Source organism: Salvia splendens, chromosome 13, assembly GCF_004379255.2.
Source record: "Salvia splendens isolate huo1 chromosome 13, SspV2, whole genome shotgun sequence".
Lineage (NCBI taxonomy): Eukaryota > Viridiplantae > Streptophyta > Magnoliopsida > Lamiales > Lamiaceae > Salvia > Salvia splendens.
The window spans coordinates 292,887-319,199 of NC_056044.1; the positions used below are offsets into that span (position 1 = coordinate 292,887).

The window sequence follows — 26,313 nt, forward strand, 5'->3', positions numbered from 1 at the left end:
AGGATTAACACATCTTTAATGTGTATAAATTAAGTGACTTTATGTTACTTAATAATTATAGTGGACCAAGATGGGTGAAAGAGCCCACACGCGCGCACACGCGCGCGCCGCCGCCCGCCCGCCCGAGCCCGAGCCCGTGCCCGTGCACGTGCTCGTGCTCGTGCTCGTGCTCGCGGGCGCGGGCCGCGGGCCGCGGGCCTCGGGCCTGGGCCCGAGCCCGATCCCGAGCCCGAGCCCGATCTCGATCTTGGACTTGGACTTGGACTTGGACTTGGACTTGGATCTTGGTCTTTGGGTGGTCTTTGGGCTTGGTGCTTGGCCCAAACTATTCTTTTTGGACCACCGCCGAGTCAGCAATCCAAGTGGCTTGACACGTCGTCAAGCGAGGCACAGTCACGGTTGCCACGTGAGAAATCCACACGCTCCACACACGGATGGCACACTCCTGCCACACGTCTGTAACCGACGTCGGTTACGAATTGCCATGATGACAGCCATCATGGCTGTTGACCCCCTGCAGTGGACTGAGCCTATAAATAGGCCAGCCATTCCATGCATCACTACACAATTCAAAAAGCATTCTGCATCATAAGCTCTCTCCCTCTCCCTGCATAGTTTTTTCTGTCGAAGCTCTGCCCTCTCCTCCATCCAGTTCGCCGGAGCTCTGTTGATTGCGGTGCTGCATCAATAGAGACGTAGCCGTTTTACCTTTGGGGACGACACGCCAAACCGAAGAGCACTACCGGGGCGTATCTCGTCTTGCGGGAAGAGGCCTCCTCGACTCGGCTAATCACACTGGTTTAGTAGTTTCGATTATACGTTGTATTTTTAAGTTCAGTTCTTCCTTTCCTTTCTTTTGGGTTGTATTACGCCCGGTAGTTATCTTTGTAATCCCAGAAACCAACAATCGCAAGACGAGATAACTTGCCTTTGAAGGAATTTGGACTTCTAAACTGAACTAAAACTTTCGAAATATTAAACACCTTTGCTGGAGATGTCTACCGACTCCAACACCGCCGCTGCCACCACCGCCGCCGCCATTCCCTCCACCATGGCGACCACTGGACCGGTCAACACTTCATCGATTCCCTCGATGATGCCAACTTCTGGCTTCCCAGCCGCTTCATCCACCGTCCCTTGGGTTTGGGACAACCCCTTCGGGGCGTCCACTGGTTCCACCTTTGGTGGTTCGGTTGGTTCCACTTTTAGTGGTTCCTTCGGATCCTTTAATGGATCGAGTGTTGGTGCCTTCGGGCTCAATACTAGTGTTGGATCTTTCGGGATCAACACGAATGCTGGGGCCTTCGGGTCTCATGCGGGTGCTAGTCCCTTCGGGGCTGGTACGACCATGGCGGGCTCTATGCCCAACATGAATGGTGGGGGCTCTATGCCCAACCAAGTTGTTGGCTCCTTCGGGGGCAACGGAATTGGTTCCTTCCAAGGACCAACTGCGGCACCTTTGGCACCAAGAATGATGCCACCTGCCGAGAAGCCACCAAAGTTTGGAGGATCTGACTTCAAGCGGTGGTACCAGAAGATGTTGTTCTACTTGACAACATTGGGCGTCGCCAACTTCCTCACGGAGAACGAGCCGCCCGCACCAAGCGACCAAGAGACTAGGCTCGAAGTCATGGCAGATTATGAAGCTTGGAGGAAAGGAGATTATCTTTGTAAAAATTTCATTCTAAGTGCTTTAGATGATAGTTTGTACAATGTATACTCCAATGTAACCACATCTAAACAAATGTGGGAAAACCTAGAAAAGAAGTATAGCATAGATAATGCTGCTGGGACGGAACAAGTTGTAGCATCCAAGTTTATGGACTACAAAATGGTCGACTCTCGACCCGTCATGGAGCAAGTCCAAGAGCTCCAAATGATCATCCACTCATTAGTGGCTGAAGGGATGACCTTGCCCGATAAATTCCTAAGGTGCACGATCATTGACAAGCTCCCTCCAAGTTGGAAGGACTTCAAGAGTTATCTCAAGCACAAGCGAAAGCAGATGACCCTTGAAGACTTGATCGTGAAGTTGCGCATTGAGGCCGACGTGCGCAAAAGTGATCAGAAGGCTAAAGGCTTCACCCCAAATGAAGCCAAAGCCAACCTGTTGGAGCGGGGCGGTCCCTCCAACAAACGCCCTCGCCCAAACCGTCCAAACGACAAAGGGAAGGGAAAGCAGCCTTCAAAGAAGTTTGAAGGCGACTGCTACAAATGTGGCAAACCGGGCCACTTTGCCAAAGACTGCCGCAGCAAGAAGAAGAAGCCGGCAGCCCACGTCGTTGAGAAGGAGTTCAAGGACTGGGATGAGAACGACCTCATTGCAGTGGTCACTGAAGAGGTTAACCTTGTTGATAACAAGGGAGGCTGGTACATCGACACCGGCGCTACTGCTCATGTTTGCTCCGACAGGAGCAAGTTTGCCTCCTACACTGCTGTTGAAGGGAGGAAGATCAACATGGGGAATCAAGCATCGTCAGAAGTCCTCGGCGTTGGCAACGTGATTCTCATGATGACGTCTGGCCTAACTATCACTTTGAAGGATGTGCTGCATGTCCCGGACATCCGCAAGAACCTAGTGTCAGGATCAATACTAGTTAATAAAGGGTTTAAACTTGTATTTGAGTCCGATAGGTTTGTCTTGTATAAGTTTGGAAAATCCATCGGAAAAGGTTATGTAACCGATGGGCTTTTCAAGCTTAGTGTAGCAACTCGAAGTGTTGCGAAGCCATTGGCCAATAAGAATAAAGCATCTACTTCCTCTTATTTGATTGAGTCTTCAAATTTGTGGCATTGTAGATTGGGACATGTAAATTCAAAAGCCATTAAAAGATTAGTAAATTTAGATTTACTAAAGGCTAATGAATTGGATATCCAAGATAAATGTGAAATTTGTCTTGAAGCAAAAATGACTAAGTTGCCGTTTCACTCGGTTGAACGAAGCACAAAACCCCTTGAATTAATTCACACGGATGTATGTGATTTAAAGATGTTGCAAACTAGAGGTGGTAAAAAGTACTTTATCACTTTCATAGATGATTGCACAAGATATTGCTACATTTATCTTTTAAGAAGCAAAGATGAAGCAATAGAGGCGTTCAAAAATTATAAGAACGAAGTTGAGAATCAACTTGGTTGTAAAATCAAAATGATTCGAAGCGATAGAGGAGGCGAATATGTAGCCCCGTTTGAGGAGTTATGCAACGCAAGTGGTATAATTCATCAAACAACTGCTCCATATTCACCACAATCCAATGGTGTTGCAGAACGCAAGAATCGAACTCTAAAAGAGATGATGAATGCACTGCTACTCAGTTCAGGATTACCACATAACATGTGGGGGGAAGCTGTTTTGACAGCAAACTATATCTTGAATAAAATCCCTCTCAAAGGAAAAGATGTTACTCCTTATGAGTTGTGGAAGGGAAGGAAGCCATCCTACAAATACCTCAAAGTGTGGGGGTGTTTGGCAAAGGTGATGGTTCCTCCGCCCAAAGAAGTTACAATCGGACCTAAGACGGTTGATTGCATCTTCATTGGATATGCACTTAACAGTAGTGCATATCGATTTGTTGTTCACAAGTCTGAAATATCGACTATCACAGTAGGAACAACAATTGAGTCGAGGAATGCTGTATTTCTCGAAAATACCTTTCCTTGCAAAGATAAGGAAAAAGTATCAACCAATTCTGAGACAAGAATTGAAGAAGCCACTAGTTCTAAACAAGTGGAAGAAGAAGCCACTAGTTCTAAATCAACAGATGCGGAACCTGAATCGCGCAAGCGTGCAAGGCCCGATCCAAAAGATACAGTACTAAGACGTGGTAATAGAGTCAGAACACCAAAAACTTTTGGTCCTGACTACATTGCTTTCATGTTGGATGAAGAACCAACATCGATAAAAGTAGCCTTTGCTGGCCCAGACGGGCTGCATTGGAGAGAAGCTGTTCAAAGCGAAATTGATTCAATTTTGCTAAACCACACATGGGTGTTGGTTGATTTGCCCGAAGGTGCTAAACCTTTAGGATGCAAATGGGTTCTTAAAAGAAAGTTTAAGGCCGATGGAACAGTTGATAAGTATAAAGCCCGATTAGTAGTAAAGGGTTTTAAACAAAAAGAAGGACATGACTTCTTCGATACCTATTCACCTGTAACAAGGATTACATCTATCCGGGTGCTTCTCGCTATTGCTGCATTGCACAATCTCGAGATTCATCAAATGGATGTAAAGACCGCGTTTCTGAATGGTGAACTAGAAGACGAAATCTACATGGAACAACCCGAAGGGTTTGTAGTACCTGGACAAGAGAAAAAGGTATGCAAGCTCGTGAAATCCCTATATGGATTGAAACAAGCGCCATTGCAATGGCACTTGAAGTTTGATAATGTGATGTTATCAAATGGGTTTAAAATCAACGAGTGCGACAAATGTGTCTACATCAAGAGCACTAATAACGGTCATGTTATAGTGTGTCTCTACGTTGATGATATGTTAATCTTGGGTAGCAACACTCAAGTAATTAACGATACAAAGGCCATGTTAAAGAGAAACTTTGACATGAAAGACATGGGTCTAGCCGATGTAATTCTTGGAATGAAGATTCTAAGAACGAATGATGGAATCATCTTAACACAATCACATTATGTTGAGAAGATATTGAATAAATTCAAAGCCTATGATGGCGCGCCGGTTAAGACTCCAATTGAACTCGACGTTCACTTGAGCAAAAACAAAGGCGAGCCCGTTGCACAAGAAGAGTATGCACGGGTCATCGGGTGCATTATGTACTTGACTAATTGCACTCGACCTGACATTGCTTGTGCCGTGAACAAGTTAAGTCGTTACACGAGCAATCCAAGCAAAGAGCATTGGAGAGCTCTTGTGAGGGTTTTGAGATATTTAAAACACACTCAAAATCTTGGGCTACACTTCTCGAGATACCCCCCGGTGCTTGAAGGGTACTGTGATGCCAATTGGATATCCGATAATAGAGACTCACTTTCAACAAGTGGATATGTCTTTACTATTGGGGGTGGTGCTGTATCGTGGAAATCCACAAAACAGACCTGTATAGCCCGATCAACAATGGAATCGGAGTTCATTGCCTTGGATAAGGCTGGTGAGGAAGCCGAGTGGCTTAAGAACTTCCTTGAAGACATTCCATGTTGGTCTAAGCCAGTGCCACCAGTGCTGATTCACTGCGATAGCCAAGCGGCTATTGGAAGGGCAAACAATGGTTTCTATAACGGTAAGTCTCGACATATACGTCGACGACATAACACCGTGAGACATTTGATCACAACAGGGGTGATTACAATTGACTATGTGAAGTCAATAGATAATCTAGCGGATCCGCTAACCAAAGGGTTAAACCGTGATCAAATGAATAAGTTGCTAGAGGGAATGGGTTTGAAATCCACAAACTAAAGAATTGTCATAGTGGTAACCCAACCATGATGACTGGAGATCCCAAGAACTTGGTTCAAAGGGACAACTAAGCTATGAGAGTTCATGGAAAAACACTCAAACTATATCTATTCCCTAGAGAGCAATAGAGTGTTGGAGAACTTGCCTCGTGGTAAAGGCTAAGTCTATGACCTTTAATGTTTCTTAAGGATCTCAAAGAGATGGAATTCTCAAAGAGACCAAGTATGGCAAGGTACTTGACTAAGAATCACCTACGTAAGTGCGAAGTGTGGTCGCTTCATAAAAAACGCACTTATGAATCCAAAGTGGTGTCCAAGACCGCAATGGACACAAAACGTGAGAACGGATGAGGTTGAGGTGTTTAAGTGTTAACACCATTGTCTCGGTGCACGCCGTGGGGGATTAGTTCAAAGCATCGCGCTACTAAGCCGCCTGTGTATCCGATGGTGTCGACTATGGAGGGTTCAAAGTCAACAACTACCTATCCTTATGCTTATATACCTCGCGAGGGTTGAGCTTGTGTCTGCATGCATATGCATTCGGCTATTTCCACTCATGTGGGGGATTGTAAAAAATCATGGATTAAATATGCCCGGTCAATGGATTTTGACCAAATAATAAATGTGACGAGACATTTAATTTTGTGAAATTAAATGACATAGCGTCGATCTACATTTTACGTAGGTAAAAGTAGTATATTCACTTTCTCAAATCCGATTTCCGGTGAGTGAGAAATAGTGGATTAAAGTTGGGCATAATTAGCTTTTAATTAAAGCTTGGAGATGGAGCTTAGGGAATAATTAACTAGTGTTAATTATCCCACATTGGAGGATTAACACATCTTTAATGTGTATAAATTAAGTGACTTTATGTTACTTAATAATTATAGTGGACCAAGATGGGTGAAAGAGCCCACACGCGCGCACACGCGCGCGCCGCCGCCGCCCGCCCGCCCGAGCCCGAGCCCGTGCCCGTGCACGTGCTCGTGCTCGTGCTCGTGCTCGTGGTCGCGGGCGCGGGCCGCGGGCCTCGGGCCTCGGGCCTCGGGCCCGGGCCCGAGCCCGATCCCGAGCCCGATCCCGATCTCGATCTCGATCTCGATCTTGATCTTGGACTTGGACTTGGACTTGGATCTTGGCAATTGGTCTTTGGGTGGTCTTTGGGCTTGGTGCTTGGCCCAAACTATTCTTTTTGGACCACCGCCGAGTCAGCAATCCAAGTGGCTTGACACGTCGTCAAGCGAGGCACAGTCACGGTTGCCACGTGAGAAATCCACACGCTCCACACACGGATGGCACACTCCTGCCACACGTCTGTAACCGACGTCGGTTACGAATTGCCATGATGACAGCCATCATGGCTGTTGACCCCCTGCAGTGGACTGAGCCTATAAATAGGCCAGCCATTCCATGCATCACTACACAATTCAAAAAGCATTCTGCATCATAAGCTCTCTCCCTCTCCCTGCATAGTTTTTTCTGTCGAAGCTCTGCCCTCTCCTCCATCCAGTTCGCCGGAGCTCTGTTGATTGCGGTGCTGCATCAATAGAGACGTAGCCGTTTTACCTTTGGGGACGACACGCCAAACCGAAGAGCACTACCGGGGCGTATCTCGTCTTGCGGGAAGAGGCCTCCTCGACTCGGCTAATCACACTGGTTTAGTAGTTTCGATTATACGTTGTATTTTTAAGTTCAGTTCTTCCTTTCCTTTCTTTTGGGTTGTATTACGCCCGGTAGTTATCTTTGTAATCCCAGAAACCAACAGACGAGAGGCGCAATAGCTGGAGTTGGTCGCATATGCAAGATGGCATTCCATCAAGGAACTGAACATGTGCCACTTTGTTATGAATATTATCTCTGACATCAAGTTTGGAAAGTTTCGGAATATTACTAAGTTGCACGCTACATCCAATTCTACTCTCACAACACATTAAGGAGATGTCTGGTAAATCGAGATGTCTGCTCTGAACGTGAAGGTCGACAAATTTGGGAGAAGTTTCTTCGTCGGGCATTGTAATGATGCTTTTGCAAGGTGAATTCGGTTTATGGCAAATTTGAGGCAAGAATGGAGAAGTTTGTTCGTCTGGTATTATGATGATGCATTTGGAACAAGGGAGAATTCAAGTCAAGGTGGAGATTTGTTAGTATGCCTTGAATTTGTATAGGATTAGGTTTCCTATTTAGGATGGGATTTTATGTGTGTCTATTTATATGGGAGTAGAGCACATAATTATGTGATCTGACAGATCCAATCTGTAGCCATAATCTGAAAAACCGCAGTCATAATACAATTTGTTCTCCGTTCTTGCCCGTGGACGTAGCCAACTCAACTTTGGTGAACCACGTAAATTCTGTGTCTATTTACGTTCTTTTGTTTCTCGATTCACAATTGCCCTATTCGTCATAACATATCCGAAACCTAATTTAATTGGATAACATTAATTAAGTAAATTTAAAGACTATCAACACCAAACCTTGAGTGGTAAGAATCAAATCTGGTAATTAAGGAAAGGTTAATTGGAAATTAAACAAGAATAAAAAGGGGCAAGAGTTTGATTCCCACTCTTTTATTCGATATAACGTTAAATAATTTTATTTGATATTTAATTCATAATTTAAATCAATGAAATATCATATATGTACATAGGTATAAAAATAAAATAAAAAAATACATAGGTATAAAAAATTAAAATGAAAATTAATTAATGGATGGAATAGGATTTAGATCAGAATCAACGGTACAACAACTTTCAAATATATCTAATCTAACTTCCACATGGAATAATTTGAGTTAAAAATCCAATAATATTCCATAAATAGCTATCTGTTATGCATAAATATAGTAATAATAATAGCTAATCAAGATGAGCAATACATGTTAAGGAAGACATGCTATCTCAATTTTCGGTTTATAAAGTAACTAGGAGTACAACTTTCGATCTTTTACCCTTTGTATTTATGGAAATTTGTTTTAGTTAAAATTCATTAAATGCTTATTGAATTTATAAATTATATTAATCACTTTGTTTATCCTTATTTACATTATTAAAAAGTCATCGGATTGAGGGGATAATCATAACATTTTCGACCGATCCTAAGGGAAATTAGGCCCTCGTTATTGGAAACAAATCAACAATAACCATACGATGTGAGAGGAACATTCTAGTAGGTCATTTCCCATTTAATTTGAGTCATAGCTTAAATAAATAATTTAGTAATCGATATGTATTATGTGGATTTAGTATTAGTTAAAAAATGTATCTCATCACTCAAACCATCCAAAACGTAATTGCCATTCAAATGAAGGTATAAAAGACTAAAAAAATCATTAATATTTTCGAAACTCTTATTCTCTTCATGAAATAAAAGAAATTAGCAACACAAAGCACATAAAAACTAAACCAAAAAAAAGAGGAACTGGTTTAATATATGCAAAAATAATGGAACACACGAGCTTCGAAGGGATATAGCATTATCGATACCATTTCCCATTCCCACGAAAAAATCCGAATATTCAAATACTTTTGAAATAAGTCCCATATAGGATCAATTTTTGAAGAGAAGTATCATTATTAATGACATACACAGCTAATTCTCATTCCGATGACAAACCCAAAATCCTACGATTTCCAAATACTTTTGAAACAAGCCACACATAGAATGGTCATATGTATTCAAATTCTCCTTCTTTCTATCATTAATATTCATAGTAAATGTTTACTATCCAGTTTGAATTCCATCTTGTAAACCCAGTGTCATTATTCTCTCTTTTGAAATGATCAAATAACTTATCAAGCAAATAAAAGCCATAGTTAAGATTGTTGCAGTTTAATAACTAAAGAAACTAACTGAATTAATATGTTGAAAATCAAGGCGTGCACGAGATAATGCCTCTTCATCACATGCCACAACGGTCAATTTTTGAAGAGCTGTGGCATTATTGATGACGTACAAAGCCAATTCTCGTTCCGATGAAGAACCCGAATATCCTGAGATTTCCAAATACTTTTGAGACAAGTCACAACCAGGATGACCATATGTTTCTGCCTTGAATTCCGTCAGGATTAACGTCCGCGTGTGTAGAAACTACAAGAAATATTATAAACATGTCAAATGTGGTGACTACTACATCAACATATACAAATGTAGTACACCCAAAATCGTTGCATACCTTTATTACTAGTTTTTGCAAAGAACGACATGCTTCAACCAAACGGCAAGCATAGCGTGGAAAATAATACCAGTTAGAATCATTCGTCATATCGAGCACTAACTCTAGATGTTTTATGTTCACAAGTTGAAGCGACGAATTTTTCAACACCTCAAGATTCAACTGCAATTAAAATCGCATACATTAATATTTTAAATGTGTAGAAGAAGTAGAGGCAAACACTTATGTGCGGGCTCGCCTACCATGTGGCGCACGCTCACGGGAGTGTACAACACAAAGAAAAGATGATTCATTACCTCATACATAGAAACAGCCTTAGACGAGAGGCGCAATAGCTGGAGTTGGTCGCATATGCAAGATGGCATTCCATCAAGTAACTGAACATGTGTCACTTTGTTACGAATATCATCTCTGACATCGAGTTTGGAAAGTTTCGGAATATTACTAAGTTGCACGCTACATCCAATTCTCCATTCACAGCACGTTAAGGAAAGCAAGTTAATCGCATCGCGAATCATAATGGATCTAATCCCCCAAAGGAAAGATAAGTTTAAATGCTTCAATTTTGAGTGGCCAACAATTGAGACATTCTTCAACTTGATGCTTAACACAATTGCCAAACATTCAAGAACAAGGCAATTGGAAATAAGAAGCTCAAAGTCACGATCAGTCATTTTAGAGTGAGATAGATACAAATTTTTAAGGCACTCAAATCCATTGTTCTTATTTGGAAGTCTAAGAAATAGACCTTCATAATCAAGAATAACCACACCAGTTAAATGAATTATTTCAGCTTTCTTAGTTAGGGCAAACTCGAACCAATTCTCAAAATTGCCACCTCCGGGCATGCCCAACTTGAACTTTTTTATCCGATTGCCTCTATGTGATTTCAAGACATAATAGAAGTAGTATCGGTAGAAAGGATTTGTATTATTTTTTTTTTTGATGATTTCATTATACACATTACACCAATATATAATACTAGGGATCCCTATACATGGTAAACCTAATTAGCTTAATTACATTGATTGCAATCTTCTATCTTTGGTAAGGAATGATTCTCGTGTATCTCCGCCTTGTATTACGCAATCTTCTCCAACACTCCCCCTCAAGTTAAGCGACGGGGACGGGGTTTCCGATGCTCAACTTGCACAATACTTCTCGAAATAACTTCGAGTTTACCGCCTTTGTAAGGATATCTGCCAGCTGATCTTCAGATTTGACATATGGCATTTCCACTATCTTTGCCTCAATATTCTCCTTTATGAAGTGTCTATCTACTTCCACATGTTTAGTCCGATCATGTTGGACTGGGTTCTCCGAGATGCTGATAGCCGCCTTGTTGTCACAAAATAACTTACACGTTTGAGACGAGTGCAAGTCTAATTCTCGCAGAAGTCTTCTTATCCAAAGTACCTCAGTCAGTCCACTCTTAATCCCACGAAATTCAGCCTCCGCGCTAGATAGTGCGACTACTTTCTGTTTCTTGCTTCTCCATGTCACAAGGTTCCCTCCAACAAAGGTAAAGTATCCCGCAGTAGATCTCCTATCATTCGGGTTACCTGCCCAATCTGCATCAGTAAATCCATGTATTTCCAAGTGTCCATATTTCTCGAACAGGAGTCCATGTTCGGCCGTACCCTTCAAGTATCGGACGATCCTTATCGCCGCTTCCCAGTGTTCCTCTTGTGGTGCATGCATAAATTGACTTACTATTCCCACCGCGTAGGCAATGTCTGGCCTCGTGTGAGATAAGTAAATCAATTTCCCAACTAGCCTTTGGTATCTCCCCCTGTCCGCCAGTTTCGCATCCTCTTTCATCTGCAATCCATGGTTTTGGACCATAGGTCGAGTATGTACTTCCTCTGGTTTATGAAGATCCCCTTTTTCGACCTTAGCACTTCTATTCCCAAGAAGTACTTAAGGAGTCCTAGATCCTTCATCTCAAATTCATTGAACAAGTTTCTCCTGAGCTTGGTCATCTCCTCTGTATCATCTCCAGTGATAATCATGTCATCTACATATATAATCAGACACGTAATTTTACCTTTTCTCTTCTTGATGAATAGGGTGTGGTCAGAATTGCTCTGTTTGTATCCATACTTCTTCATTACCTTCGTGAATCTCCCAAACCATGCCCTCGGAGATTGTTTAAGTCCGTACAACGTCTTTTTCAGCTGGCACACCTCTCCAACTTGGAATTCATTGGTAAAACCGGGTGGAGGCTCCATAAAAACTGGTTTTGGTAGTTCCCCATGTAAGAAGGCGTTGGTCACATCAAACTGATGAAGCGGCCAATCCTTGTTAGCGGCAATCGAAAACAACACCCTCACCGTATTAATCTTTGCCACAGGTGAAAAGGTCTCATCATAGTCAATACCATAGGTCTGAGTGTATCCTTTTGCCACGAGTCTAACTTTGTATCTTTCAACCATACCGTCCGGTCTTCGCTTTGTAGTGAACACCCATCTACACCCAACTGTCTTTACTCCTTCAGGCAACTTGCCCTTCACCCACGTATTGTTCCTCATTAATGCCCTCATCTCCGTGATCATAGCATCTCTCCAATGTTTGTGTTTCATTGCTTCCTCTGCCGACTGTGGAATTTCTTCTTCTTCATACAATGCGGCTTCAAAGGCTCGAGCCATTTTTGCCAGATTTCCTTGTACGAAGTTTGCTACTCCATAACGGCTCTTTTTTCCAATCTTTTCGGGAGAATATCTCTTAGGTGGGATTCCTCTTGTAGTCCGCTGAGGAAGAATATACTTCCCCGTGTCACTATCCACCGTGTTTTCTTCTTCCTCTGTACTCATAGAGTTAGGAGAAACTGTATTTTCACCAGGATTTGGTTCAAGAATTACCTCGGATATCATTGGAGGAGGATCTGTGGAACGCGGATGAGATGACTCTTGTAGTAAGACTTGCTCAGCAGCAATGACAACTGGTTCTGTTGGATCCTCAATCGAAGAGTTTGGAAATGGCACAACCCAACTTAGGTAGTCCGACGAACTATCACTCTCCCCCTGACTACTAAGTTGGGTATGGTAGAAGAACTCAGTTTCTAGGAAGTTACAATTCATGGTGGTGGTGATTTTTTTAGTGTGGGGGTCAAAACATCGGTATCCCTTCTGTTTTATCCCATACCCAAGGAAGACACATTTGGTTGCACAAGGCGATAGTTTGGTTCTCTCATGTTTCGGGATATGGACATAGACGGTGCAGCCAAAGATTTTTGGGGAAAGGTTTAGGTGTTGAGGAATTTTGGTTTTTGTGGACAGAATATCAAGCGGGGTTTTTTTGTTGAGGATTTTTGTGGGAAGTCGGTTCATGAGATAGACAGATGTGGCTATTGCTTCGGGCCAAAAGTATTTTGGTACTTTAGATTCGATCATTAAGGCTCGGGTGATTTCAAGGATTGTTCTGTTTTTTCTTTCGGCTACCCCATTTTGTTCAGGTATGTAGGCACAGGATGTTTGGTGGATCATTCCCTTGTCTTTAAAAAACTGGGTCATCGAACTGTTAAACGAACTCCCTCCCATTATCTGACCTAAGAGTTTTAATGGTTGTATGGAACTGGGTTTGGACCATTTTAAAAAATATACCCAAGTCATTCTAGTGCAATCATCCACAAATAATACAAAATATCGAAAACTCCTCCCACTGGTAATTGGTGCGGGGCCCCACACATCAGAATGTATTAAGGAAAAAATGGAATTCATACGAGTGTTTGTAGGTTTAAAGGACTGTCTGTGGCTCTTGGCCAAAACACATGTCTCATACGAAAAATCAGCAGAAATTGAAAAGTTCGGAAAAAGAAGTTTAAAGTAACCAGGAGAAGTGTGTCCTAGTCTTCGGTGCCACAGCCAAATTTCTTGTTTCGTGGATCCGTGAGCCAGCATCGCATTGCCATGTTGAGCTATCTCGTCCACATAGTAAAGTCCTTGCTTCTCAGTGCCACGCCCAAGAATCCTCCTCGTCTGAATATCCTGTAATATACAGAAAGTGGGATGCATCAGAAGGGTACAGTTCAGATCTCTAGTCACATGACTAATAGACATTAATCTCTGAGATAATGTAGGAACATGTAAACAGTTCGATAAACAGAGAGTAGGAGATATATCAATGGTTCCCGACCCAACAACAGTAATTAATTCCCCATTTGCGGTTTTAATATATGTATCAGTAACTGTATCATAGCTACTAAAATCATCTCTTTCCGGGGTCATAGTATCTGTGGCTCCACAATCAAAAATCCAACCCTTAGTCCTCGATCTATCATCATTATAGACATGAAATGCAGCGGAAATATTTTCTAGTGGTGCAAAAGGATTTTTTGACACAAAACTACAAGTATTTGGGCATTTTCGAGTTTTAGTCAAAGTCTGGGGTGGTAAATGATATTCCACAGAATCTGGGGGTCTATACTTAATAGGGTGGGGTCGTTTTTTAGATAAACAGTTTTGATGGGGGGGCAAATCGTATATATGAAAATAACTAGGGTTTGGTTTAAAACCAAACCCTTTACCTCCAACACCGGCGCCGCCTCGCAGCTCCTCCGCCCTCTCGGGGAAATTGCCGACCCCCCTCACGCCGCCGCCACTGGTTGAAGCTCCCGGCGGCTTTCCTTGGTCAGCCGCCGCCGATTCTCTGTTTCCGGCCGCGAATTGCCCCTGTTGCCCCCTTTCGTTGACGGTGACCGCCGTCTTCGCCTGAGCCGCTCGCACCTTCTGTTTCTCCTCCCACCACTCCGGATATCCGATTAAGAGAAAGCATTCTTCCTGGGTATGCCTTGGTTTCCCGCAGTGAGAACAAACCAATCGCGATTTGTCCGGCTTGCTTCCCGGTCGGTAGGTGGCTGTGGTGCGTCGTGGCGGTCCGCGAGGGTTAGGGCGGTGGTTCTGAGCAGCGAGGCCATACCCTATTCCTCCTCCAGCCGGAGAATCGGCTGTTCTGCCGTCGTCGTCTCCGGTGGGTGAAGGGGCTGTGTTAATGCTCCTCCGGGCAGCCTCCCTTTTTACCCAACCGTAGGCTTCTTCAAGCGATGTCTCCGGTCCATCCTTGAGGATATCTCTCCTGATTGAATCATATTCTTGATTTAGCCCTGTTAAGAATTTGATCAGCCGCTTGCCGTTGGAAAATTCTCGGAATTGGTCGACGCCCTTGTCGCAACACGTGATTGGTTGCTTCTGGCAGCGATCAATATTGATCCACAGCCCATTTATTTTCCGGGAGTATGTCTCTAGATCGAGATTTCCTTGTCTGATGTTAATTGCTTTCTCCTCCAGGTCGTAAATGAGATACGGATCCGCCTTGTTCTCATAAGTTACCCTCAGGCTGTCCCATAATGCCTTTGAGGTTTGTTGATGCGCAAAATCGGCGATAAAATCGTCTTCGATATTGTCGACGATCCATGAAAAGATGACCAGATCGTCCTCCTCCCAGTCATCGTACCCCTTGCTTCCGGGTTCAGGAGGCTCATTCCTGATGTACGAGTAGGCCCCTCGGCCTCCGATCTTGACCTTCATCAATCTGGACCAGATCGGGTAGTTCTTCCCGTTCAGTTTGAATGCCACTGTGACATTCTTGTTGGTCCTCAATCTTGTTGAGTTTTCTGTATTTGGTTTGGTATCTTCACTGTCTGACATGTTTTTTGATAGGGATTTTGGTTTTCTGACTTGTTTTTTTGGCTGAATCGGTCGGGAAAGGTATTTGGGCGATGATGAAATTTTCCTGAGCCATAGTTTGGATCAAAAACCTGCTCTTGATGCCATGATAGAAATCCATGGGTTCCATCCTAAAACCAATTGGTGATAGGAGGAGGGGCCCAAGAGACTTATATAGTGGATTAAGCTCTTTTGAGTACACCGATGTGGGATATTGTTATATTCATTTTATGTTTCAATTGCCAACATGTTGGAGAAGATTGCGTAATACAAGGCGGAGATACACGAGAATCATTCCTTACCAAAGATAGAAGATTGCAATCAATGTAATTAAGCTAATTAGGTTTACCATGTATCCCTAGTATTATATATTGGTGTAATGTGTATAATGAAATCATCAAAAAAAAATAATACAAATCCTTTCTACCGATACTACTTCTATTATGGTATCAGAGCGGGTCGCCGACTGTGGGTCTAATTTAACTGACCCCCAGCAGTATATCTGGGCTGAAACCGAAAAAATGACTGACCCAGCAGTATATCTGGATTTAAAAAATTTGGGCTAAGTGGTCCAACCGATCGAAAAAATTGGGCCAGTTGTCCAATTGATTAGAAAAAAAAAGTCCAACCCCTCCAAGGTTCACCTTAAAGGGTTTGAGGGAGGGTGTTGGCAATTGAAACATAAAATGAATATAACAATATCCCACATCGGTGTACTAAAAAGAGCTTAATCCACTATATAAGTCTCTTGGGCCCCTCCTCCTATCACCAATTGGTTTTAGGATGGAACTCATAGATTTCTATCAAGACATGGTCAACCATATTTGCGTAATTTGATAATGTGTCAGTCTCAGATCGATATTTCGGGAAACTGAGATGAGTGACGTAGGTATGGAGATGTCACCAAGATTTTGAAAGTATGCAAGTAGAAGTAGCTTCTTGGAGGTCCAATCGAGAGATAATAGATATAAGAATATCCCTAGGCAATTTGCTTATCATATCCTCATGAATCATATGCAATTAACATATTACAATTGTTTTATCCAATAAACAATAATACCGAAAAGATATCATTAGACATATATAAATCTGCATCAATTGATTCATCAAAATATCATACCATAATATATGTAAAGCAATGTAATCTGTACAAAATTGAAACATGTGAAATATGATACTATAAAAATGGAAAATGGAAAATCAATGTCGTATAGCTTTAATTGGTCTATCCAATAAAAATAGAAAATCAGTGATACGAACCTCTCCGGCAGCTCGATGGCGACGACGACAAGAAAATATGCAGTTAGAAATGATGGTGAAAGTGAAGGAAGATTGAATTAGTTGCCCTAGAATAAACTAATGGACGACATAAATATGCACATTACTAATTGCTTATCAAATTGTTTGGGCTCTGAAATACAGTAAATAGATTATAATGTGACTTGATTAATATTTATCTTTTGGGCCGAAGCTGAGATATTGATTTAACCTTAAACAATAAACTAAAAGTAATTATAAAATAATTGGACAGTAATTAATTGATAAAATAAAGGACGATACCTATAACGAATCCTAACAATTTTCAGCATGATATGATAATTCCACACAAGCACCCACAAAATTAATGGGTTTGGATCAAACTTTATTGAGTTTGTCTCCTTTTGGATCAACCCATCAGGAGCCCGATTATTTTGGATTGGATTCAAATGATTCATCAAAAAATAATTTATTATTTTGATTATTTATATTCTTTAAAAAATATACTACTTTTAACTTTTATTCTTTAGCTTTCAATTGTGATCTAGTTGTAATCGTATCAATCAAGTTTGGATAGATACTGTATCATGTCATTCCAAATTCTAATGCGTAATCTGTCCTTTACTACTTGTTTCAATTTAATCTAAGACGGGATATAAGAAATGTAAAGAAAAGTGAGTTGAAAAAGTTAGTGGGATGTGAATCCTATTTTACATATTACTAGTATTGTACTAATAAAATGTGAGTATGAATGAGTTAGTAGAATCAAAATGCGAAGTTAATTAAAGTGGAACAATTAATAAAGAACGGATCAAAATAAAAAAAACTAAGACAATTAGTGGAGGACAAAGGAAAAATAAGGCGTGGTTATAAGCATTTACACTCAATAGCAAGGCAACAACAACACATTAATTTAAAGGAAGGTATGAAAACTATTAAAAATAAATAGTGCAGTAACAATTTCGAAATTGTTCTTGCATTTTGAAATAAATTAAGTTAGCAAGAAGTAGTAGTACTCCTAGATAACAGACTACAACAGTTACATAACTGAAAAACTAACAGACGCAATATGTTGAAAATCATGGCGTGCACGAGCTAATGCCTCTTCATCTTGAGCCACCACAGACACTTTTTGAAGAGATCTACTAGCATTATCAATTAGGTACAAAGTTAAAACCAATTGTGATGGAGCACCAGAATATCGTGAGATTTCCAAATACTTTGGAGACAACTCGCATCTTGGTCCAATATATGTTTCCAATGTGAATTCATCATGTGAGGGCAGTAAAATCGGAAGCTGCAGACAAATTATAAACATGAGTCAATTGATGCAATGACTGATTCATCAACATATATCATACACCCAAATTAATGCATACCTTTATCACAAGTTTATCCAATGCTTCAACCAAACGAAAGAAATTGCACAAAAATACGGGCCGAGACCAAACCTCACTGCAATAAAGGTCAACTCTAGATGTTTTACATTTACAAGATCAACCCATGATTTCTGATACATGTGATACATCTGCAAATTAAAATCACAAACACGAATATTTTACGGACACACACATAAGAAGATAAAATAATTGAAGATAAATTATTACCTCACAGTTAGATTTAACTCTAGCGGTGATGTGCATTATTTGGAGTTGGTCGCGTATACAAGCTGGCATTCCAGCAAGGAGCTCATCAAGCATCTATCGATAAAGATACGCAGGGTCAAAGAAACGAGGTTAATAGCATCGCGAATCACAATGGAGTGAGCTTTCAAGCAAGACAGGTTCAAATGCTTGAGTTTAGTGTGACCAACAATTGAGACATTTTCCAACTCGAAAGCATACTTAAGTTCCGAGGATTCAAGAGCAATGCAATTGGATAACAAAGTCTTGATCGGTCATTCAAATCCATTATTCGTATTTCGAAGTCTAAGAAACAGAGCCTTGTAATCAATATACAGGTTACCACGTAAATGAATTATTTCTGCTTTCTTAGATAGGGCAAACTCAAACCATTCATCAATATCATACTTGAAACATCTAGACATGCACAACCTGAACTCTTTTATCCGTGTAAACGCAAGACCCGTGTGACAACCAACATATGCGTACCAAAAGTTCGTATCAACCCTAGGTAAATATATTGGGAAATTGAGACGAGTGATGTAGCGATGGAGATACCGCCAACGAGTTGAAAGTATGGAAGTAGTAGTAGCTTCTAGGACGGTGAGTCGAGAGATTATAGATACAGTAGGCAAGTTGCTGATTCTATCTTTATTCCCCATCTACAATTCACATGGAGTATTATAATTAGTCATCACTAGACTACATACAAAATTGAAATATCATATACTAATACTTACCGTCATAGCTTTAGTTTATCCAATGTGATGCTGCGACGAAGAGAGAGAGCTAGGTTTCAATCGGGGAAGACAATGAATTTGGGTCTTCAAATCCTAGTGCTGGGTTTATTTTTAATAACAAATTTAGTTTTAATTTATTTCCTGCTATTTATTTAAGTCCTTCAACTTTGTATAATTAATTCTAAATAGTTAAATTTTGCGAAAACTGCTTATCGGAAGTAGGAAGCATATCTCTATAGGTAGGTTAATAAGACAGATGCATGGAAACTCAATTTAGATTATTTAGCTAATAAGACGGGAAGTGTATGTTGAAAGTTTTGGAAAATTATTAAGTGGGCTTTCTACGATAATTTCAGTTATTTAACAATGTTTCACAAGTATTTTATTTTAAGAAATATTTATGTGCTTTGGCTATACTATTAAATTTGAGTCCCAATGTGACAATATACCCTACTCGAGAACTACTGTACACAAATGGAAATGGAACAGGGGTCTCCCTAAAGTTGGCTGGTGACGGTGTTCATCCTCCCGATATGCAAATTTTCAGTACTATCTAAAAGAATTTAAACTGATTAGTCGGACTTTAAGTTGTAGTTTGGGAACAAAAGATAACAAACTTAATGTAAAGGATAAAAAAGTTTTATAGAGCAAATGTAAATGACCAATTTTGGACTTTAGTCTATAAATTAAATTAGTGTTTATAATTAAAAGTGGTTATTTTCGGACATATTTGTAATTAAATTTTTTTATTATTATCATATTAATGGTTTTTATTTACTATTTTTGATGCATAATAATTTGATTTAGTAGCAAACTTTTCATAATTTTAATCTAATGATGAAGATATTGTTACCACGTAACTTGTTCATGTGTATTACTCCCTCCGTCTCCGAATAGGAGTCCAATTACTTTCCGTCACAGGGAATCTGTTAATTGAGAGTTAAGGTTTTACTCGGTGTAGTAATAGGAATCTGTTAATTGGGAGTTAGGGTTTTACTTGGTGTAGTAATAGATGAAGATTATGTTATCACATATTCATTCAGTTGTATATATGTTAATTTATGTTACTGTTAGTAATAAGCATATTGAGTTTGTTTTTTCTACTTTTCCTTTCTTTAAGTTGGGAAAAATCAATAAAAAAGATACAAATGCATGATATTGTATATGATATGACAAAAATGAGAAGTAGAACAATAGACATAGCATAGATATAATTGTTGAATGTGAATATGGCGCACTTTGTAGCGAGATGAATGAGTTAAAGAAAACAGGGTATAAATATGAAGAAAAATAAATTCAGACATAAAAATCCCAGTTTATGAGAAATGCAAGCCAAAATTGGTCTTAAAGAAAAAAGAGCACACAAGTTTAGTAACAAAACATGGTGAGGCTTAGGCTTAGTAACCACCCTTGAGATCATTAACGACATCGTATGGAATGGGAGTGACAGTCTCTAGCGTAGCACCCTCGACCATGAAACCTGGCTTGGGTCCCTCCGGCTGTCTCTTGGTACTGATGATTTTGCCCTGAGCCTTCGCCTCAGCCTTCAGCTTGTCGTTCTTCTTTATCCTCTCTTGGATCTCCTCATGGCACCTCGAGGGTTGGACGTGCTCCACACGAACATGAATCCTCTTCCGGATGATCCTGTTTCCAACCTTTACCACAACCAAATTTATCATTTGCTTAAACATACACCATTTACAAATATAGTAACAAAATATATCACAAATTTGCTTAAACCATCTTACAAGCTCCTACTCATTCCTAATTAGCTGAATTAGGATATACAATGTTCAAACCTAATCTATTAAAATAAATTAACATAAAATTCTAATTGCTCAAATCAGAATTCACCATGGAAATACCATCTAGGAAAACAACTACAGCACAAATTTATCATTGCTTAAACATACATCACAAATTTGTTTAAACCAATTAACACATTCCTAATTAGCCGAATTAGGATATACAACGTTCAAAAGAGATTCAGTTTCAAACCTAATCTCAACATAAAATTCTAATTGCTCAAATCTAAAAACAAATGCTCAAAAATGCAGATTGCAGCAGACTATATACCTGTTTGTTGACTTCGACGCCGACAGCGCGCTTGGTGACGTTCCAGACGCGACCGGTGCGGCCATGGTAAAACTTGTGGGGCATACCCTTGTGGATAGATCCGTTTACCTTGACGTCGACATAATCGCCGATTTTGAAGATCCGAAGGTAGGTGGTGAGATGGGTAGGACCTTTCTTCCTGAAGGCGCGGGAGAAGGAATCTCTGGTGCGCGACCTCAAACCGTGACCCGCCGGCATTTTGTTGCAATTTCTGTGAGAAATCAAATGAAACGAGGGAAGTGATATTAGGGTTTACACTTTATGCTCTTCCGATTCCAATGGGCTTATCGTATGTATGGGCTTTTACTTTTAGGGCCATAGTATGTATGGGCTTTTACTTTTAAATAATTGGGATATTTTAATGCAAACTTTATGTGTCATTAAATTGGTATGTCCTACAAAATCATTAAAATATCGGATTAAAACTTTATGTATCTATAATACATTAAATCAAGGTCCTAGATCATCAGTCCTGAAATGTCAATACGATCAACAAAAAACGTCAATAAGGGTATTAAGGTCAATTTACAACAAATTAGTTGTAACTAACTTTTGAAAAATATCTCATAACTTTAAAATGCATATAACTTTCTCGATTTAAATTATTTTTTCTCACAACATTTATCAAATTAAAGATAATTCCATAAGGATTCTAACAAGATTTCACTTGGTTCCGATGTTAAAATTTGAAAAAAAATTCAAAATTTTTTTATTTTTTCGTACAGTAACAAATGTCAACATAGTATATAAAATATGTCAATATCATATATGTAGAATGTCAATATAAGCAATGTGTTAACATTCTCAAAACATTATGAAGTATTGTGCTGATATTTTTGAAACACTATATTGACATTTTCATCCAAAACTCTAATTTGGTAGTTTTTTTTATAGTTTTTGATTTAATTAATAAAAATAAAAATTACACGTGGCAAATTTTAGAACACAAGATTTCTAAAATCCTATGGCCTTAAATTAGCTGTAGGTAGCAATTAAATGATGAGTTAGCGATTGATCACTCCCCTAATACATAAAATTTATTTTAGTTCGACAATTATACTGAAATTAATACAATCGAAATAAATAGTTGTAAACTATATTATTATATACAATTTTCATTGAAATTATTCATATACAACACTTATCATATAAATAAAATGAGTTGAGCTCCTCTGTTCTTTTTCTAAAATGTGCATTGATAAAAAAAATCATCAACTCTTTGTGTTGAAGCTGTTGCTCTTGGGATCCCTCTCCCTTTCGCTTGTGCTTCCCAATGTCGACGACATCTCTAGCTTTCTCCGTTTCCGATCACGTCGCGATATATCCTCCTTCTCATCAATCAACGACAGCAACGTTTGGATGCGTTTGGAGCGCGAGCCGCTGCCCTCTGACGAAGTGAACTCGTCCCTGGCAGCTTGCCGGTACCTGTTAATGATCTGGATGAAGTAGACGACGAGCGCAAGGGAGCACGCGATACCGCATAGTAGATAGAGGCCCCAAAAGCTCTTTAGATGGGGCCGGTCCGATTCAAGCTCCGTGTTATCTGAGCTGCACGTTCTTGTCGTCAGCCACTTGTCGTGGATCCGCTGAAGGTCCCCGCTCTCGGATAGGGTTAGGATCGCGGTTGATAGGTCAATGGCCAGTGGCGAGTCTCGTGGAAATGCCTAGATAAATAAATATAAAAGTTGTTAAGATTAATGGCATTTTCCTAGTTTCGTATATGTAACATAACGTGCAACGGGCTCGACCTAGAGAAATTCGGGTCGTAAATCCATTTACCAATGAAATTATGCAATTTTAATCGTGACATTTCAGTCATAAAATCGTCACTCTAACGAGATGAAATCATGCAAAAAATAAATCATATTTAAAAGTGATGCAAAAGGAGTAGAATCAAATGTTACTCACAAATCCCCAGCCACTTTTGGTGAACTCTTGACCAATAATCCTGAACTGGCACTGGCTTGCCAAGAAAAGTTCGATGTACGGCCGTTCATCGACAATAGCAGCAACGCCTCCTTTCTTGGGGCCGCGTTTAAGCGCCATGGCATACTCTTCCGGTGATCCGAGAGGCCTAAGCCTCGACTTAGGTATGCCAATCCCTTCGGTCAGATAATGCTCCGCGAAAGAGCCCACTTGGTACCCAATAGGGTCGTCCCCGTCCCTCAAACTATCAATCCCTTTGATCCGAGAGTAAAGCTGCTGTACTGTGAGTATGGACGTCAAACTCGCAGTATAGCTCGAGTTGATGATCAGAACCACAAAGAGCCATATGATCAGCACTGCACGCCCGAGGGTGCTCACCGTGGTCTCCCCTGTTTTCGACGAAAGAATAGAGAATTTAGTGTTTGAACATAAGAAGCCATGTGAGTTCTAATTTAGGAAACTGATTGTGGGGATATGACTACTCACTGTGAGCAAAAAACAGAGTTGAGAGGCTGAACCTGTAACGAAAAAAAAAAAAGAAACGGGCGTGAGTTAGGTCGAACGACAGTCGTACATTCTAGTAAGAAATCACTAGTAGTGTTTGAAGATTACCAGAAGATGGTTATCAGCTGCTGCTTTGGCGTCCCCCGGAACTCATCATTCATCCGATGCTCCAAAATCCACACGACGATGCCAATGAAGACAAAGAACGCTGCACTAACCGCCCACAGTTGAGGCAAAAACGGCCTCAAGAAAGCCCAAGCGCCCGTGTTCCGTTTGCTAACCGAGGCCACCACCACAAGTCCAGACGCAGCATACGGCTGAGTGAAGTCCACAGTTTTTGTCCGGTTTGTAGTGATTGCAATGTCTCCAACCACGCCATCGAAGAACTATCACAAGAAAGCACGATTTAAGACGCCCGATGCCAGCCTACATACAATAGTACTATATGATTATATGAATAATATCAAGTAACTTACTCCCGTGGTGATCAATTTCACGAGCTCGTTGTAACTCGGATTTTCGAGGCCATTTCCATAGGGGACGAACTGATACGGGATGGCATATGGCAGCAAGTTTACAGCAGCTGTGAACACATCTATGCAGAAGCCTTTCGAGTTGTTCGTGCCTTGGACTTGAGACACGAACTCTTTGTAACCAACTCGTCGTGGCACACCAATCCTCAGTTGCTTCCCGTTGTTCGGGAACACCCAACCACGGGGCGTCCTTGTGGATTCCCCCGGCCAAAGCACGCTCTTTAGCTGATTACCCGAAGTAGACCGGTTGGGAGGGTGCGAATACAGAGCTTCGGGAGCCATAGTTGATAGTCCTGAATAGTTAGACCAGTAACCAACCCGATGGAGACCAGTCCCAACGACGTTTATAACTTCGTATGCAGGACTAACCAGGGACCTGTCGTCGGTAAACTTGACCCGTCCCGTTAGACCTGCGAAGTCACTCTCCATCAAAGTCTTAAGAAGGAGAGGACCCCCATCGAAAATGACCATTTTGTCGAGATGCAGTTTACTCCCTTGAGTCGAAAGCAGGTTCGAATCGTTAGAAAACGAGATACTCCCTCCTTGATCGAAGAACGAGTCGATAGCATGAGCAAGCATCCAAGCATCATCGTAAGCATACAGACCGTACGTGCTTAGCCCAAATGAGCCACCGGTCACCTTGTTCCACCGTGCTGAAAAAGCTCGTTTCCTCTCGGAATCCGGAGTGTATTGCCGTAGAAAGATCACTCCTTGCAGAGTTTCCATCATGCCAGCAGATTGAAAAGGCGAAGCAGAATCCACAGCAGATGCTAGCCAATCCGTGGCGATCCAAACGTAGCCATCGTCCATCATCCCAAGATAGTGCGCCACGGAGAACACCGTGAATCCAGTAGGCGGATTGGTATGCAGGACGATGACACGAGACTCTGTCAACGCAACCTTCACGAGTATATCCATGATGTCGCTCCGGCTCACAATCCCGGGAGGAATCCCTGCTTTGTAGGAAACCCGACAGCGCCTAGCTGCAAGGGCATCATCCAGAGCAGACAACCCGTTTCTCCCGTAGTCATCATCAAGAAACACAACAATCACTTCCTTCCAACCATAGTTTTCGACTATCTCAGCCACAGCAGTCATCTGATGCAGATCACTCTGCGTTGCCCTAACGAAGTAGGGGAACTGGAGATTCGAGAGAGTCGGGTCTGTCACAGAGAACGACACAAAGGGCGTTGTCAGCTCGTTACCAACGTGCAGGATAGTATGTGCAACCACCGAAGATTGAGGGCCGATCACTGCAAGAATGTCGGTCTCCATAAACCGTAAAGCTGCACAAAGTAGATAGATTTGTAAGAGTATCACATAGTAAAAGATAAGGTTGGGGAGATAAAGGGGTACCTTCAACCAAGCCAAGAAAGCCACTGCAGTTGGAGTTTCGAAAGATGACATTGAATTTGGATCCTTTAAGCACGCTGGAGTTGGCATTGATATCTTTGACAGCCTCTTCAATGGCGAGCTTAGCCACTCTCCCAATCGTTGAATCAAAAGTGAAGATTGCACCAACGTTCACAACAACAGGTCTTGAAGAAGTATTCACACCCAAGCCATCGGATGACACTCCTAGAGAGAGTGTCCAAAGCAAAACAATCCAGAACACACTCATCCTACAAACACACACACACACTCAATTCCAGAAATTATAGCCAAAACACCCAATTTCTCTCCAACAAAAGAGTGCATAAACTCATTCCCTTTCAATTTTCACAAATCACAAACATACACAACTCCCAGCAAGAATGAGTTCCAAGATTTATAATTAAAACCCTCAAAATCATGTAGTACCTAATTAGAGAAAAAAGGATATCTAAATCCACCAGCACCTTTACCAATGGAAATGCACACAGACAACAAAATTGCTGAATGTTACAGAGACATTTGCACATGTGTACAACAAGAACTAAAGCTAGTTCATTCATAAGTGGAACAAAAAGAGGGAAAACACACAGAAAAGTAAAAGAAAACACAAAAATCAGACTCTGAGCTAAGAAACATACAGTACCTTGGAGCACCAAGATTGCAACTTTGGCAAAATTTATACTCCAAAAACAGAGAAAAAGTAGTTAAGAAGCTTCATGATGGAGTACGTACTAAACAAGCCCAATAGCAGTGACGGCCCATCAGCCCAAAGCCCAAGGAAGAGTATCAGTTCGGCATTACCAAAGAGTTCGGCCCTAGCCTACAGCTCGGTAAAAGCCGACCAATCAGTTCGGCATTACCAAAGAGTTCGGCCCCAGCCTACGGCTCGGTAAAAGCCGACCAATCAAGCTCTACTCTCAGATCGGCAAAAGCTGCTCGGCAATAGTTCAGCAGTTCGGTCTCAGTATTCGACCGAACTGG

General features: G+C 41.1%; 3 protein-coding genes across 3 annotated transcripts; all 3 read right to left on the bottom strand.

The window, feature by feature from the left end:
• Window positions 1–9,255: 9,255 nt before the first annotated feature.
• On the bottom strand, window positions 9,256–16,593 carry LOC121762169. Its single transcript, XM_042157968.1, has 4 exons — window positions 16,522–16,593; window positions 9,895–9,975; window positions 9,599–9,760; window positions 9,256–9,513 (listed from the first exon to the last, which is right to left on the bottom strand). Exons 2-4 carry the CDS (start codon window positions 9,961–9,963, stop codon window positions 9,256–9,258), a joined length of 489 nt encoding a protein of 162 aa, XP_042013902.1. The 5' UTR covers window positions 9,964–9,975; window positions 16,522–16,593.
• A 3,545-nt stretch (window positions 16,594–20,138) lies between these two features.
• On the bottom strand, window positions 20,139–21,236 carry LOC121759938 (60S ribosomal protein L21-1-like). Its single transcript, XM_042155518.1, has 2 exons — window positions 20,957–21,236; window positions 20,139–20,535 (listed from the first exon to the last, which is right to left on the bottom strand). The coding sequence occupies exons 1-2, from the start codon at window positions 21,191–21,193 to the stop codon at window positions 20,278–20,280; spliced, it is 495 nt and encodes a 164-aa protein (XP_042011452.1). The 5' UTR covers window positions 21,194–21,236; the 3' UTR covers window positions 20,139–20,277.
• Window positions 21,237–22,079: 843 nt separating this feature from the next.
• LOC121761182 (glutamate receptor 3.3-like) lies at window positions 22,080–25,990 on the bottom strand. Its single transcript, XM_042156788.1, has 7 exons — window positions 25,976–25,990; window positions 25,315–25,580; window positions 23,902–25,244; window positions 23,534–23,811; window positions 23,408–23,439; window positions 22,904–23,310; window positions 22,080–22,659 (listed from the first exon to the last, which is right to left on the bottom strand). The coding sequence occupies exons 2-7, from the start codon at window positions 25,577–25,579 to the stop codon at window positions 22,207–22,209; spliced, it is 2,778 nt and encodes a 925-aa protein (XP_042012722.1). The 5' UTR covers window position 25,580; window positions 25,976–25,990; the 3' UTR covers window positions 22,080–22,206.
• Between the last annotated feature and the right edge of the window lie 323 nt (window positions 25,991–26,313).